At 45.2% G+C, this 17,881-nt stretch overlaps 1 protein-coding gene across 2 annotated transcripts in view; it reads right to left on the bottom strand.

Annotated features, from left to right (window-relative positions):
• LOC146776044 (fatty acyl-CoA hydrolase precursor, medium chain-like) overlaps positions 1-17,881 on the bottom strand; it is a 316,465-nt gene that overhangs the window by 21,937 nt on the left and 276,647 nt on the right. For both annotated transcript variants that reach the window (XM_085638270.1, XM_085638271.1), the window contains exon 12: positions 1,795-1,944. In XM_085638270.1, the coding sequence (XP_085494396.1) occupies positions 1,795-1,944 (150 nt within the window). The remainder of the gene's footprint in view (positions 1-1,794; positions 1,945-17,881) is intronic.

Here is a 17,881-nt window from a genome sequence, read left to right as displayed (position 1 = left end):
GGTACAGCATTACAAATGTGATGGATGTCCCATCCACCGTACTATAAGTGCTTAGAAGCAGATTTCACTTGCAATATGGATGACTAGATATCCGCTACGTCTTGATGATTTATCCCTCTGCTAAATTCAAAGTGAGGCCCTATGTTGCACGTTGTTGTGCTATTTGGCGCGGCAAATGGCATCATATCAATCTACAGATAAAAAAATTTAATAATATGGAAAAAAAGATTTAAACTCTGACGGGTTTCGCTGCCAAAACTGTGAGGATTTTATTCTATAAAATTCAAATTGCGATTTTTTTTCTTCTTCTCAGTAAGTGTGGTATGTCCCAAAGTGGCACACAATACCATGGAGCGTCACTTTTTCTGATGCTCTGGTGGGGTTGCAACTTTCCAAATATTAACAAGATGGAGATAAACCACTTTACATGGCTTAACGGCACCTTGTAAATATGCCCCTTTCCGCCGCAGTCTGCTTCTGCAAAGGGGCGGGCAATGGGTGTTGCAGTGGGCGTTCCACTGCAACACCCATTGCTTTTTGACTCTGCCCCGTATTTACAAGGATGGGGCAGCGCCAAAAACTAAGGCCAGGTAATACCTGATCTTAGGATGGTGACATGAGTAGAAAATATTATTTCTCTCATCGTTTTTTGCTTTTTCTATGTGTTCTGCATTCTGAAGCACACATAGAATGAGCAAATCACCATATTTTGATTATTTTATGTGCAGTAAGGTATCCATTCCTGCATATAAACAATCGCCCCTGCAGCGCTGGCACCCATGCCACATGGTGGCAGGGTGCCTGCACTGGCGCTAGGCAGCTTTTTTCGTGTCAGGGCTAGGGGAAACACAGGGGTGCACCTTATTTTTGTAAATACGGCGCATCCCTGCGTTTTGAAAATATCGGAGCACCGCATTGCCAAATTCAGTTTAATACTGCGCTCAGGCATTTTCTTGTAAATATCCCACCTAGTGTTTTTATATTCACATTTTTTAAATCAATCAACTTCGTCACAGGTAAGTGAAACACTGTTTAAACCAGCTGAATTTATGGTGTGAAGTGCTTTACTCTATCGTCTAAATCTACATAACTGCACGTGCTTCAATTAATGAACCCAGACCTATTGGGAATTAAACTCTTCAGATACGTTTGAAGAAGGACAACCGCACTTTTGTCCTTCTTTAAACATATCTCAATACTGCTGTGCCAACTGTGCTGGGTCTGCCACTGTGTATGGTGGTCCACTGTGGTACAACACTAGAAAATGTGGCAAATCAACATCAAAGAGTCAAATATCGCCTGGCAATTTTGAAACATTTCCACCAAAAATATCTGTTTTAGGATCACAGCAGGCAAGGCACACACAATGTCTTTGTCTACCAGTAAACAAGTACAGATATCTTGGGTGGGGATGGTGGCCAATAACAACATCTCACTATTAGAGTTTAAAGGAGCCATCCAGTGAATGATGTCACATTTCATTTAAAAACCCAAGGTGGCATCATCTAACAATGCCACCTTCCAGAATGGTTATTGGTGGCGATTGTTAGTGACGAGGTTTTGGGTAAACAGAGCAATTTGTGTACACTGGATGTCCCCTTTTATTTGCAATGACTATAAATATTAGGTAGGGTCGTGGGTAAAGGGCCCTAAGCTAGTTCTTGAGCTGGTTATTTATCACACGGTAATACAGTTGAAAACTGAAATACTCATGTTAATAAAGTGGAAAGAAGCCACACATGTAACTATCCCAATCAGTTAGAGATTCGTGGGTGAAAGGAAATTCTATTTTACCCATGATAATAACGTCGTGATCCATGAAAGGGCCCCCTAAAACAAAACCAAGTTCATCCGCGTGATCTGCTTTTACAAAATCTGGTCTTGAGTCACCATATTGGCTGGGCCGATGCTGGAACTCGTAGAAGTAGACGGGATGGCCCGAATCTAGTAAACAGAAAAAAGCATTCATGAACAAAATACATATTTAAGCAATACTTTCATATTAGTAAATGGTTGAGTATAACGGGAATGCATTTCTCGGGAAGTAAGATTTTGGTTAAATAGACAATGTGATTAGAGCCTACAGGAACATTTTGAGATTTTCAAACAAATAGGCGCCTTGACATTTCGGTAGGCCATTTGAGATCTTGTTAATAAGACAAGCTAACATACTTTCCCCGTGATATATCGAATTTCAAATGTAAAATATTTACACCAGAGTATCCAGTCCATCACGACTTGAACTGCCCCTGATCCTTAATCACACTGGTGGTTAATTTTCAGATGGGAGAAGAAATACTGCCTTAATTTTGAAGCATCATTTGCTAAAATGTACTACGGGGGTACATGAAAAAATACACCAGCTTCAGATAGAGGTGATTTTACAAATAAATGGCTTTCACATGAAACACAGATCAAACCAACACTGCAGCTGCCACTTAACTTCTGTGATCTTTTCACAAACATCTGGATGTTTCAATTTGCCATTTTATATGATGATGCATTTGGATGGGTATTTCTCCTGCATCACTGTGTTGGGTCGCTGTAAGCATCATAAAGGACCCTGCCTATGGACATTATGTTGGTGCATCACGGTGTGACTTCCTTGTACAGTAACGATACATCAGCTAATTAAGACATCCCTCTTCCTGTTCCACTAGTTCCTGCATCTTCACGCAGCGTCCTTCACTGTGTAGTTTGCAGGTCTGGGTGGTGCCAAGCATATGCGAACCTACTCCCTCTTGCAGGTATTTGTCATGCCAAGAAAGGGAAAGGTGGGCAGATGGGCATAGGCTGCTAGTTTCAGCCTAGGCCTGCTCATCCAATTCTTGTGGATAGAGAATTGTACATCCAGTGGTTAAATTGTGAAAACATAAGTGGCAGGGCTCTCCTTAGGAGACAGCTTGCACTAGTCCATTGCTCCTATTAGTGCCGCCTATAACGGAACCAACTACTACCATGAAACCCTACAAGTGGGCAGAGGATGTGGCATAACAGTCAGAGCCGCCGACTTTGGAGCTGGGGAACCAGGTTTGATTCTCTGAGCAGGCTCAACATCCTGTGATTCTGGGCAAATCACCTAATCTCTCTATACCTACCAAAAAAGAATTTGTCCTTAACTAGTGCTCATTAAAAGTGATCCAATACCTTTGGGTCGAGTTCACGCTATAAACGGGGTGTGGCAGATTAAGCTGAGCACCAGAAACCACTGGCTCAAATTAAGCACTGCTACATCCACATCTGAGCCTCTCTGCCTGGTCTCCACAGTCTAGGACACTGCTACGGTAAGGCCAGATGTTTTGTAGGGATTCTGGCATTAGTTAAAGCGCCTCCTAGAGGCTTTTGTGGAGCACAGTCAAAGCCAATCAATGATCCGCTTTCCATTTAGTTGCAAGAAAGCTCAGGATATTTAGCTGCAATTGATGCCTTTTAAAATATATGCGGTCAGCCCAAAGGGTAAAATGTTAATGGAATTGAAGACAAAGTGGTGTGGTGTCTCGCTGAAAGAATTTCTTAGCAAAACAAGTGGCCCATGGTGGTGTAATTTGAAGACAACATTTTAGGAGAGGCGTACACTTGGCAAAAGATGCAATTTAATGGATGCTGTTACTGTATATCACTAAGGGAGGAATGAAGGGATGCAAAAGCCAACAGACTACACCCCTCTTCAATCAATCACAAACAACAAAGTACCTTGGGTTACTGGAAGCGGAATCGTAGTTTCATGACATCATGACAAATGTTCTCTGGTCATATTTCTTAAGGATGAAAGCCTTCACCTGCTCAGCGGTGGCATGATTTACTCCCATTACCAACGGGAGGCGGGTCCTTTGATGAAGCATGCAACCCTTGAGTGGGTGAGAGCTTTCAAGGTTTATGTCTCTGGCACCAGTTGCGGCTCCTGCAGGTAAGCACGGTGGGGCGGCGGAGTTGGGTTGGGGCACGGGAGGGAGGGAAGCCAACAGACGACAGACTAGGGAAAATAAATAAATCCTCTTCCATCATCTGTTGGCTTCCCCCCCGCCCCGCCCCACTGCGCTTGCCTGCAGGAGTCACGACTGTCTGCCACAAAGCTGCCCACTTTGCAAACAATACTTTTGTTCAGAAATTGCTTACTAGGTATTCTTTTTTTTGCCACCTTAGGTGCAATTCTTTCTTTCTACCCCTTTCCATCCCCCTCAGTTAAAATATAATGTTCAGTTTAAAAAAGAAACTGAAAAGGAATCTTTTCAGCTGAGTTTCCGGTCTTTTTCTGTCACATTTTAAGCACCAGGATGCCCTAGAGTGATCGTTTGCAACTTTTAGGTGTTTCATTCATTCATTCATTCAATGTATCTTCCAAAAAGAAATTAGACATACATTCAAACCTACAAGACAGCATTATTCAATTCCACAGCTAGGGACATATTTATCAAGGTTTTGAGTTGCCCTCTCACCGTGCAAAGGAAAGCAAAACCTAAATGAGATTTATCAAGCCAGTGGCTTGATAAATCCTGAGTAACCGAAGGAAGCGCATGTCGCTGCCTTGCATTACTCTGCAATTGGAATTGTGCCATAGGTGGAGCATGGGTGTTCCCACGTATTCACCCATTCATTTTGACTTATTCCCAGATTTATCAACATGGGTAGACTCAAGTATGCATCAGAATTGTACACCGCCCCACCACAGGTGCAGCAAGGAAAAATATCTTTATTTCTCCTTGGTTCCTTTTTCTATGTGTGCTACATTCTGCAGCACACTTTGAAAAAAGAAAATGCTTCTGAGGATTGTTTTTGTGCAGGAAGGTGTCCCTTCCTGCACAAGAGCAATCCTGTCTGCAACGCAGTCACCATTGCAACATGACAAAAGGGTTCCTGCATTTCTGCTAGGCAGCCAAAAGTGCTCCAGCACTAGGAAAGGATAGGAATGGGCTGTGTAATGGTAAATAAAGCACATTTCTGCCCTTTTCCTGTCACACAGTGCAGCGCAACAAGGTGGCTTGCTGTGATGCGTTGCATGGATTTTTCATAAATATGGCCTCTGGTGTTTGCTAAATTGACTTGCTTCAGTTGGACGGGCTTCCAGTTACAGATTAACAGGTCAGTGAAAAAAAACTAATGGATGCTCTGTGTAATCGGACGATTGAACAAAATCATTTTATTTGCTGCCTCAAGTGTACGTTTATTATTGATAGTTTAATGACTGTCCTTCTCTGGTAAACAGTAACCTTGAACAAACCTAGTGCACTATAGTTGTGATGTGGGCCAGGGAGGCGAAGCCGGACCAGGTAAGTGCTTGTAGGGAACCCCTATCAGTTGTGGGACCACAGGAAGCGGCAGGGACAAAAAGCCAGCGGAAAGGACGCGCCTCAATTGGGCGTGTCCTTTAAAATGTACGAACGCCCAATGACTGATGGTGGTTGGGGTGACCATGAGGGTCAAAAAGGCGGTAGGGGCCGACCTTGACCACAATCGGACCTCGTCTCATTGCCTTTGAGGGGTTGCCTGGGAGGGGTTTCACTGCATTTATAATATAATACCTCGGAGAGATGAAAGGTGCTGCTTTTTCTTCCTATCTGATAATTTTTTAAGTCCAAGCCAAGTGAATATACTTTGTTTTTAGGTAAAATTTAAAATACACGGGAGACCGTAACTGAGCAGCCATAACTTTGACAGTGTCCCTGGTCAATTGCAAGCACACAGCACTTTACCCCCAGCCCCTAGAGGGGCTTTAGAAGATCAGCGGCGGTCCCGCGATGTGGGACACTCATGGGGTGTGCCCGGGCTCGGCCCGGGCGAAGACCGGGCCAAGAAGGGCCCATCTTAGCCCGTCATAGACTGACAGAGGCCGGGCTGGGCCATTACTCTTTCAGCTGCTAAATTTAAGGTACTGTGATTTTAAGCAAAGACTTACAATTCGGTCCTTGGAGAAGACTGAATAATGACACTGTAAACATCTGAGTTTGAACGACTCCCCCGAGTAGGAAAAACTGTGCGGAGTGTAAAGTGCAAAGTATATTTGAGTTGCATAAATATTTGTTATACTAAACTTTGGATTTAGATAATACTTTTGGTACTGTAATTTACTTTTTTGCATATTATATCTTATTTACCTTGCGAAAACTGCTAGTATGGTGAAGAGAAAAATGTCGAGTACCCAGAAAAAAAAACTAGTTAAATCAAGGGAGCATCCTCGTCAGTCTTTACTAATCTGCCTAACTGGTGCTATGGGCGCCATTGAGCGGCAAATTATAACTGATGCACTAAACCCAGGAACGGATGGGGGCGAGCTAGTGGGAGCTAGCTCCACCGATCCAGTAAAAGCACATAGAAGTTCCTTGGGCACAAATGGTTGTTCGGTAAACATCTCTGATCATACATCTGGTAGTGAACAGGAATATGATACACAACCGCCGACCAAACGCACCAGGAACCCTTATATCTGCTCCCCTATTTCTGAGGAACCAGGCTCAAAGAATAGGAAGACCCCTCTTAGATCACGTAAAAAGGCCCCTAAAAAGGCTAAGCACATATCGACCCATAAATCAGAACATTGGGTAAAATCAATAGTTAGTTCTAACATGCGCAAACAGAGCGAGGTTGGAAAGTTAAAAGTAAAGATGGAAGGTCTAGATATGTTTATCAGAGAAAGTTTAAATAGCTTGACATCTAGAATCGGCACAATGGAGGTAACTTTAGCCAAATGCCTGGACAAACTTCAGCCCCCAGTGCAGGAGTGTGTGTCTGCTCAAGTGAGTAACCAGGATTGTCAAACTAACAGTATGAGGTCTAACACCGCCAGCTTCGTCCCAGTTACTCATAACGATATAAGAAAAGTATCATCCTACACAATTCAACAGACTTCTATTGTTAACACTGGGGTTCCTCCACCTGCCATCCCACCAGCTATGACTTCGCTTATGCGTATTCCACCTACTAAATGTTTTAATGATGTGTATGAAAATAAGAAGGATCGGCACATAACACATCTGGACTTACGGCCAGCTGCCACGCCATATATAGTGGTGTTAGCTAATGTCCCTAAATTAGAAAATGGGACATATGAACCATGGGAGATTTTAAGGAACAAATCTCTACATTGGCTTGGTGTTAGGACGAGCCTCAACGGGAAGTTATTCGATGAGCTTAAGAAGGTAAGGAGAGTGGAATGGATAGGTAGAGGACGGAAAAACCTCCCTGGGGATTGTGTAGTGCTGACATTTAAAACCCCTCATTTAGTAAACCTGATTTTGAGCAGAGCAGGAAATCTTACCAGGCTAGGAGAAGGTGTTAACGTAGTTCCTTTAGGTTATTTTTTTCAACCTACACATAGCACATAGCAATAATGCTAGGACAAATTGGGAACCTCACACTCCGACTTACAGGAGACAGTATAATATTCAAACTCAAAATCGCTTTGACTTATTTAATAATCTAGAAGCAGCCGACTGACTGAGATTATAGGATTCCACCCATACAGCAACATCAAGCAGTATGGATAACTTTTCTAATGTGGGCTCACTAACAATTTGAGCCAGTAATGAAATGGCTAACACACATACTGAAGTAATTGTGGAAAATGTTAAGGCAACTAACAACATAGCCCTAGACACCACGGCTGCCCCAATTCAAACTTCCATGTCACAAACCGGATCTACAACTTTGCAGGCGGAAGGTGGTCGGGAAAGGAACAGCTGCATAAGTAGGAAAGACAAATGACAGTTTCTGTGTTGGAACGTGGCTAGTCTAAAATCCTAGGTAACTAATAACGTGTGGGTTGACTTTGTGAGTAATTATGAGATCTTTAGCCTGCAAGAAACATGGGCAGAGGACCCAATTCACATAAGTGGGTACAAAACATTTCACACCTCAGCAGTAGGATCGTCTCATGGCAGAGCAAAAGGGGTCTTTGTACCTACATTTCTAATCACTTAAATATATGGAAAGTTGAATTAACTGTCACTAATTGGTATTACCAAATTATAAGCCTACATGTAGACCAGGGATTTTATATGGTCGTAGTAAATTTTTATAATAATGGCGCACCAGAAATGTTTGAGGGGATATTGAGAAATCTAAATAGTGATTTCAATTACTTACAGTCCCACTCAACTAAAGAAGTCTTTGTTATATGGGGCGGAGATTTTAATTCTTCTATATGCCAAAGGGGCAACAAGGAGGTTTGTGGAATAACATACAAAATAGCCTCCCCCATTTCAACATACACTATATGGAGATCTTTTGTTTACATATGATTTGGGCTTTGCAAACAATGTATGTTCACCTATGGTCCCTTTTTGTCCAACGTTTAATGGACGAGGTATTTTTTCCATCATAGATTTTATATTGATAACAAGTAGGCATTCCCCACGTGTTAAGGATTTTACTACCCATAATGTTGCTTTAAGTGATCATTTTCCTCTAAGTATTGATGTGATGATATATAAACAACGTTTTAACATGAGAGGCAATTCCACTCAGCTTCTGAAGAACATCACTTTGAGCAGGCGAATGGGTATGCATTGAGATGGGCGAAACTGGACCCTGAGGAATTTGTTACAAAAATAGTATTGAAGTGTAAGAACATGGTTTTTTTCTTGTCTTGATGAGAGATCATCTCACCAAGTAATCATAAAGAATTTTTTAGCCATATCTAACCAAACCAAAGAAACATTGTGTGTTAAGGCAAAAAGGAATAATGCCCAAAGTGAAGGGTGGTTTGACTCTCAATGCACAAAGGCCTATACTAAACTCAAATATGCACTTAATGCTCCAGTGAAGGATCAGGACTACAAATGCTGAAAGAGGAAGCCTGGAGCGCCTTACATGAGGCTTCGATTAATCGAGATCCTACTACTTTTTGGAAGGCGGTTAATGCGCTGTTTCTGGCTGAGAACGATAAAGCAACCGTAGAAATCGCTATAACTGAATCGGAGTGGATATCACACTATTCAAAATTGTATAATAATCCACTGACAGATGAACAGGGAATCTTGTTGAATGGGGTTGATCTTGAGCATTCTCCCACATTGTTCAAAAATTATCATTGGATCTTACTTTGAGTGAGGTTAATGCGGCCATAAATATAAGTTTGGGTGGTAAGGCCCCGGGGCCTGATAGCATACCGGTTGACCTATTTAAATTTAACTTGGCACTGTGGGGACCACTTTTAACACAAGTTTTTAATGCATGTTGTACAAAGGGGTTTTTATCGACTTGGTATGATTCTATAATTGTCCCCATTTTTAAAAAGGGAGACAGGGTGAATCCAGCTTGCTATCGTCCAATTTCATTACTGGATTTCACAGTCAATATTGTAGGATCCTAGAAAGATTGCAGGCCTGGGCGAAGGAGCAAGCAATAATAAATGACTTACAATATGGCTTTCGCAAGGGCCTGGGCACAATTGATCAGGGACTAAATCTACATATTTTACTAGATAGATTAACCAAACGAAAGGGGAAAGGTTGTTTTTAACTTTTGTTGACCTAACGGCAGAATCTGACTGTGTCGTTCATGAAAAGCTATGGCTGATCTTAGAGGGGCTGGGTGTAGATATTTTATTAATCTCCTTTTTAAGGCAGCAAGGGGGCAAGGGCAAGGGTGCGTTTTCGGCTGCACTGGGACTGCACTAAGAATTTCAGAGTGATGAGGGGCGTAAGGCAAGGCTGCGTCCTTGCCCAGTTTTTATTTACATTGTATATAAACATCCTAGAAACTGCTCTGGTCAAGGAGTGCAGGGATTTACCAATAGCAGCGACTCGCCCTATCCCTGCACTCCTGTATGCAGATGATGCAGTCCTTATGGCTCGCACGCCGCTTGGTCTCCAAAGGGTAGTTAATTATTTTACAAATTTTATGTCCAACCTGGGTCTTACAATTAACTGTTCAAAAACGTTTGTAATGAACTGTGGGAACGAATTCAATAAAAAGAACAACTCCATTTTAAGTAATACTAAGGCAATGGAGTGCACTAAAACTTTTTCCTATTTATGGATTTTATTTGACCAATCAGGAACTTGGACTCGGGCAGTTAAAGCGAGAAGGCTTTTGTTTAGCAAACCATTGATGGTACTATCAAATTTCAGTAGAAAATTAGGAAAACGCTAACCGGGGGAACTGTTGCACATTTACAAGGTGAAATGTGTTGCGATTGCTACCTACGGAGCTGGAATCTGGGGATTTGTCAATGTAAACTCACTTCAGATGGCAGAAAACATGTTTCTCAGGTTCCTCCTGTCAATGACGGACAGTACGTCAACCTTTATCTGTCACGCTGAACTTGGTATGCCATACTTAGAGGATGTGATTAAGATTCAGCCCGTCCTCCTGTGGCACAGGGTATGGACCACAGATGAGTCTGCTTTTAATCGTCACATATTGAAGGATGGCCTTGGGATTGATGGGGTTAAACACATAAGATGGCTAGAATATGGTAAAACATTCTTATCTCGATTAGGCCATCAAGAATATTATAATGACCCCCAGACTATGTGTGATGTGTCTAGAAAGGATCTTAAAAGTAACTGTATGCGATTTTTGAATGAAATTAGAATTATGACTGAAATGAAATTTAAAAAAACAACGGTCCAAGCTCACCATCTTACTCTGGTCTCTGTGACTATACAACCTTATATTCTGTTAATCGCTGGAGACTATGATAGATTCTTGCTAACACGCTTTAGACTGAATATTTTACTCAGGTCCTTAAGTTTCCCCAAATTAAATGATTGGTATAGAACAATATGTAAATGTCCGTGTAATGATTCCTCTGCACAGTCATCTATACATATATAGCTTTTTTGCAAATTTTACTCTATCCCTAGGAAAAGATGGATTATGCCAGTGTTAAGAAAAATGGGACTGAGACAATGCCGCCCTGAATTTCTGGCACTACAATTCTTGGACAATTAATTCATTATTGCATCTGTTATTGCCTTTTAAAAAAAGTATTTTACATTCTGTAAATCATTTGTGATATTATACTTATAATTTTTTAACTTTTGTTAAAAGTATCTGATCCCATTGTGGTCTTCCCTTTTTAAATTGTTTTGGCAATTTTAACTGCGTGATATATGAACTTTGCTTTTATGGTTTACTTTGTATAGTTACCGAATAAAGTTCTTTGAATTGAAAATTGACGTGTGTGCCATTTTCCTCACAAACCCCTTGTGTGCCTGTCAGCTGCATGAATTGATGCAGCACCACAGAACCTCACAGACTAATTTATATGAGGTAACATTGTTGGCTGCAAAGCAGTAGCTGGATATGGAAAGCCCAGCTCCTTCAACTTGGTCATAAGTGCTGCTCATGACTGTAGATGGCTGTTCTGTTGGAAAGGCTAAACTTAGTCCCTACTCACAGCAACTTTCTTTTTGTGTCCATGCAGATTGCAAGAAAAAATGTTCTCAGTTCCTGAATGGTTTGGCTTTTATCAGTCTTTGGCCCATGTTTGAACATTCACCCAATTGGAACCCTTGTAGTATATTCAATTCTTGAATGGAGCATTTTATTTTGTGATGAGCAAGCTGCATGTCCTATCTATCTCACCTTCCAGAGCGGCTTCCACTTCAATGACAGAATGAGGGCACCTCTGTCCTTGGGGCATGCTTTCTAAAAACAGTCACAGCCAGTAAGCCAGAGGCTTTTACATTTTATTCTCCAGGACAGGTCATGGCGAAGGGGGTCATTTCTGCCACCACTCCCTGTTCAGACGGAGTGACTACCAGGCTCAAGCAACCCAGCTACATGCTACAGTTCAGCCCAAGACGCGATGGAGAGGCTGCAGGAAACCTCTGATGCAGCTCCGTTCAAACACCTAAAACCCACCAGATGTTCTGAGTGTGTAGGGTATAGGAAGTCCTAAATAACATTACAAAAATATTGTCACATTGGGTATGTGTTTTCTATAATTAACTCCAATGGGACAATGTTTCTGTTGACAATAGTTAGGAGAGTAAAGTTATGTTAGATGATATTCTAACAACAATGCCCTGGTACAATACCTCCCTAAATGATGGGACCCTGTGCTATTCTAGGATGGCAGCCCAACCTGCAAAGGCACTTTTCTGAAATAATCCCAAATATGATAATGCCTAATATTTTGATTTAAAAGGAACTGTGGCAGGATGCTAGGCTCTGACTGGTTCCCCTTATTGGGTGCACCCCTCCCATCACACTGATACATGACCCAAGGCGCAGGTGCACCAAGAGGTAAGATCAGTATTGAATGCTGCATGCAGCCCTCCTTATGCAGTTATTGGCTTTACTGCAACAGTCATTCCTTTGATAGGTGCTGAAAAGAGGGCCTTGTGTCATTTATGAGAGGACTCCAGTGGGAACAACAGAACAGAAGGGTGCATGAGGAGCAGCAGTAACTCCATGGCCTGAAGTGGAGGTTAGCAATCACCTACCTCCTCACTCAGCCTGCTCTAGAAGCACATGTTCTCTACCTTTTTCAGGATTCTTTAAGTCTGCTCCCATGAAGCGACCCTTGACCCTTCTAGGTAGGTCATTCCCCCTCCGCACAGCACCGCCTGTGTGTCCCTGCCCCAGCTGCCACTGCTGAGAGCTTCAAGGCCCTAGGCCGTAGGTCAGTTTCACTGTAGTGCAATTCTGTTATTCAGTGTCTTTGGTTTCTGTGTTCCTCCGCCGCCTATCTTGGTCTGCGCCTGTTTTTTCCTCTGCTCCCCCTCGCTGTCCCTGTGTCTCTCTGCCCACTTTGCCTTTTGTTCCTCTCACTGCCTCTGTAACCTTGTGCCCATTTTGCTTCAGTTCCCTCCTTGCCCCTGTAACCTGTGCCCTTTTGCTTTCTGTTCCCTCGTTGCCCCTGTAACCTTGTGCCCTTTGCTTTCTGTTCCCTCGTTGCCCCTGTAACCTGTGCCCTTTTGCTTTCTGTTCCCTCGTTGCCCCTGTAACCTTGTGCTCATTTTACCTTCTGTTCCTTCGCTGCCCCTCTAATTCTGTGCCCTTTTGCCGTCTGTACCCTCGTCGCCCCTCACCGCTCCCGCTCCAAGCCTCTGCGTCCCCTGCGACCTTGCCCCCCTGACTGCCCATTCGCTGCCCCTGCCTCCCACCTCCCAGCAGCTCCTCCCTCCCTCCTCCCCATATATGCCGGCCTAATGCAAGCCCGTGCCAGAACCCCTGATCCTCACACCCGCCATGACAACCGCCACTATGACGCTAGCACACTGCATGCTCTTAACTCTGGACAGACCCACACCTGCTTCAAGGCCGCCCCAAAACGCACACACGGCCCCTTCACCTGCCGGAACTGCAGCTACACCAGCCTCAGAGCCGCCAAACAACCCACCAAGAAAGACCTCAACCACCTCTGATGCATCCTACTGAACACCCGCTCTGCATGCAAACACGCTGTCGAGCTCTGGGACCTGCTCGACACATCCCCGGACATCGCCTTCCTGACAGAGACCTGGATGAACGACTCCTCCACACCCAACATTGCCATAGCCATCCCAGACGGCTACAAGATCACCCACAGAGACCGCACCAACAGAGTCGGAGGAGGAATCGCCATTGTCCACAAGAACAGCATCAGGGTCTCGACCAGCACCGACGACATTCTCACCACCGCCGAACACATGCATTTTCAGATCCACACAGACCCCAACTCCACCCTCAGAGGAACCCTCGTCTACAGACCCCCCAGACCCCACCCCCAGTTCAGCGACTCCAGCGCCAACTTCATCAGCTCGCACACCCTGACCTCCACCGACTACATCCTCCTCAGGGACCTGAACTTCCACCTTGAGAACAACAACAACAGCAACTCCACAACTCTGATCGATACCCTCGCCAACCTCGGACTGAGGCAACTCGTCATGCCTACCCACTCCGCCGGCCACACACTCGACCCTGTCTTCTCTTCAAGCCCGCACGTCTCCTTCAACCACACCACCGAACTCTCCTGGACCGACCACCGCTGCATCCACTTCACCTTTCAGAAACCCACCACACACCACCACACCCAACAGATCCCCCGCCGCTGCTGGAGCAAAATCACCGAAGACCAACTACATGCAAACCTCGCTCTCAGCCTTCCCACCGAACCCACCAACACTGATGACGCTGCCCACAGCCTCAGACGCTGGATCAACGACTGCGTCAACAGCCTCGCCCCACTGAAGAAAACCCCCCACAGATACACCAGCTAGAGGGTCAGCTGGTTCACCCCAGAACTCCTAGCCTGGAATCTGGAAAATAAATGGCACAGCGAACAGACTCCGGACAGCCACGCAGCCGACAAGGATGCCATCTGCACACACCATCACCTCATCAGGACTGCCAAGAAGACCTCCATTAAAGACCGCCTCAACAACAATGCTCGCAATAGCAAGGAGCTCTTCAACATTGTGAAGGAACTCTCCAACCCCAGCTCCAACTCCAACGACATCCCGCCATCGCAAGCCCTCTGCGACTCCCTCGCCACTTTCTTCCACCGCAAGATAGCAGACATTCACAACAGCTTCAACGCTCAGACAGCCCCAACAGACAGCAACACAACAGACCCTCTGCACACCATCGACCACGACCCCCTGCTAGCCTGGGTCAGCGTGAGCACTGATGACACCATCAAGACCATGAGCACAATCCACTCCGGCTCCCCATCAGATCCATTCCCGCACCACATCTTCAACAAATCTAGCAGCTCCATCGCACCCCACCTGTGCAACGTCATCAATCTCTCCCTCGAGACCGCAACCTTCCCAGAGAGTTGGAAACATGCCGAGATTAACGCCCTACTCAAAAAACCCAAGGCAGACCCAAGAGACCTCAAGAACTTCTGGCCCATCTCTCTGCTCCCGTTCCCGTTCCCGGCCAAGGTCATGGAGAAGATCGTCAACAGACAGCTATCCCGATACCTCGAAGAAAACAGAATCCTGGACCCTTCCCAGTCATGGTTCCACAGCAACCACAGCACCGAGACTGCCCTCATTGCCGCTACTGACGACATCAGGACCCTGCTGGACAATGGTGAGACCGCTACCCTCATCCTCCTGGATCTCTCTGCCGCCTTCAACACCGTCTGCCACCACACACTACGCGTATGCCTCCATTCCGCAGGGATCCGAGACAAGGCTCTGAAATGGACCACCTGATTCCTCTCCGCAGAACCCAGAGCATCCGCCACCCCTATTCCGATCCGAAGCCTCCAAGATCATCTGCGGCATACCCCAGGGATCCTCCCTCAGCCCGACACTGTTCAACATTTACATGGCCCTCCTCGCACACGTCACCCGACAACACGACCTCAACATAATCTCCTATGCCGATGACACTCAACTGATTTTATGCCTCACCAAGAACCCCATCACCGCCAAAGCCAACCTCCAAAAAGGTATGAAGGCCATCACTGACTGGATGAAGACCAGCCGGTTGAAGCTGAACTCAGACAAGACAGAGGTCCTTAACCTCGGCTCCAGCCCTCCAGCCTGGGACTACTCCTGGTGGCCGACGGCTCTGGGGGCAGCCTGACACCCACCGACCACACACACAACCTGGGAATCATCCTCGACTCAACGCTCTCAATGACCAAGCAATTCAACGCTGTCTCCTCCTCCTGCTTCAACACCCTCCGCATGCTCCGCAAGATCTACAGGTGGATCCAAACTGATACAAGAAGAACAGTCACCCAGGCCCTCGTCAGCAGCAGATTCGACTACGGAAACGCCCTCTACGCGGGAGCCCCGACCAAGCTCATCAAACAACTGCAACGCATCCAAAACGCCTCAGCACGACTGATCCTCAACGTACCACGAAACAGCCACATCACCCCACCTGAGAAACCTGCACTGGCTTCCCGTCAACAAGAGGATATCCTTCAAGCTCCTCATCCACGCACACAAGGCACTCCACAAAACCAGCACAGCCTACCTCAACAGACGACTCTCCTTCTACATCCCCAACCGCCAGCCCCACTGACCTCGCACTCGCCACCATCCCGCGCTACCGAAGAGCAACCACTGGCAGGAGATCCTCCTCCCACTTCGCCGCGAAGACATGGAACACCCTCCCACTGAGCCTACAACAGACCCAAGACCTGCTGACCTTCAGGAGGCTACTCAAGACCTGGCTGTTCGATCAGTAGCACCCCCCCTCCCAGAGCCTTGAGACCCTTGTGGGTATGTAGTGCACTTTACAAGTGACTGATTGATTGATTGATTGATGTAAATACCCCTCCCTTATTTCTGCAAGTGACATCTCACTGGAAAATCAATTTTCCTCATAATGTAAAGGTCAATTTTTTATTGCTAGGGACACCATATGTTAGAGACTTTTCAGGACTGCTCTCTGTAAAATGCGAACCTTTGGATGGAATGTGTACACAGCGTGTCAGGATTGGAGCTGAAAGGTCAAGTTCTCCCCAGTTGAGGCAACAATCTCATGGTCAGACTAGGCTGGTCCGAGGAAGGCGTAGATGCGTTTCTGTGAGATCGCTCTCCGCCTTCCTACGGTCATTTGTAGTGTAGTCACATTTCTACCCCTTCCTTCCAAGATGGCCGCTGGTCGGTCCGATTCTTCCCTCCCACTGTTTCTCCGCTGCAGTGCAGTGTTTAAATTTTGAAGTTGTGCGCGCGCTTCCAATACGCGGCGCACTTCAACTGTCAAAATTTGTGGAGTGGCGGTGTTCTCTCGAGCTCCGTCCTTTCTCAGTAATTTCCAGTCAGAGTTTTGACCTTCTAATATTCATAGTTGCCTATTTAAAGAACTTTCACACAGTCCCTCAGTGGGACACTATTTTCAAGAAATTTCGCAGTATCTTCGAAGGAGTTTGTGAGGAGAATCTACAGAGAAGAGGTCTTCTCGTTCACGACGGAGGACAAGTTCTTCATGAGTAAGGAGGGTGAGAGGCTAGGCGCGAGAGCAGGGCATTTCGAGAAGTAAGTGCGCCCTTTTTCTCTCACATTCTTGGAGCGTCAACCTTCCAGAGAGCTTCATTTCAGAGACTAGAGACTTAGTGGGTCAGTAAGCAATTAAGTGTCCGCTTATGATTCACATACTTTCAGCAACTGTATTTCTTCAGTAAAGATTCGCCAGTCAGAATCAATTTTGAGTTCCAGTGGATAGTAAAGAAAAGAAAAGAGACTGAATTAAGAGACAGAAGGATGAGTAGTTGTGAGGCAAAGAAAAACTTCCGCAGCTTGAACTTAACAAAGCAATAATAAATATATATATATATATATTTAATTAAGAGCATTCACCTACCAGCATCTCTTCATTGTGCAGAGTTCAACAAGAAGATTAGCTAACCTTACTCAACCTCAAATCCCAGCTCTTCTTACCATATAGAATACCACTTGTTGGGAGACAGGTAAAGTTGGTGGGAGAGAGTCGGGGAGCAGGGGGCTTAGGAAGATATTGGGTTTTACATGTGAGTTTTCTTTACAGGGTTGCTGCATGTCATCAGTACAGCCCCCTCATTCCCAACGAGATACCCAGCCGAATGAGTATAGAGAGTAGCTACCCACTGTGTCAGGACAGGTATTGTGTGGAATAATTACATTTGGAATTCTTAGGGGTAGAGTTTGTGGAGCTGTTGTTTACTAACTCTCGTTACAGGAATCTAGAAGACAGAGGTTCGTGTCCAGTCAAGAAAGAAGACACAGTGCAGTCTCTCTTGTCTGTCCAATTCCCCTTTCCCCCTCCTCGCTGTTCGTGAGCCTTTGAGTTCGCGGCAGCGGAGTAGGGGAGTGGAGAACCAGCATCTGCTCCTGTGGAAACCGAAGTTCAGCTTGAGGTACTTGACAGATTGAAGTGCCAAAAAACTGAATTCCACCCGAGCACGATGGCTGAGGGGATTGATGTTAAGGCTCTAGCTACAGTACTAGATAGTATCCAGAAGCAGTTAAGTGATACTATGGAAGAGAACAAGTCCTTGAAA

The sequence above is a fragment of the Triturus cristatus genome, chromosome 12 (genome assembly GCF_964204655.1).
Source record: "Triturus cristatus chromosome 12, aTriCri1.1, whole genome shotgun sequence".
NCBI lineage: Eukaryota > Metazoa > Chordata > Amphibia > Caudata > Salamandridae > Triturus > Triturus cristatus.
Note: the sequence above shows the minus strand (reverse complement) of the source record. Positions and strands in the feature narration are given on the sequence as shown.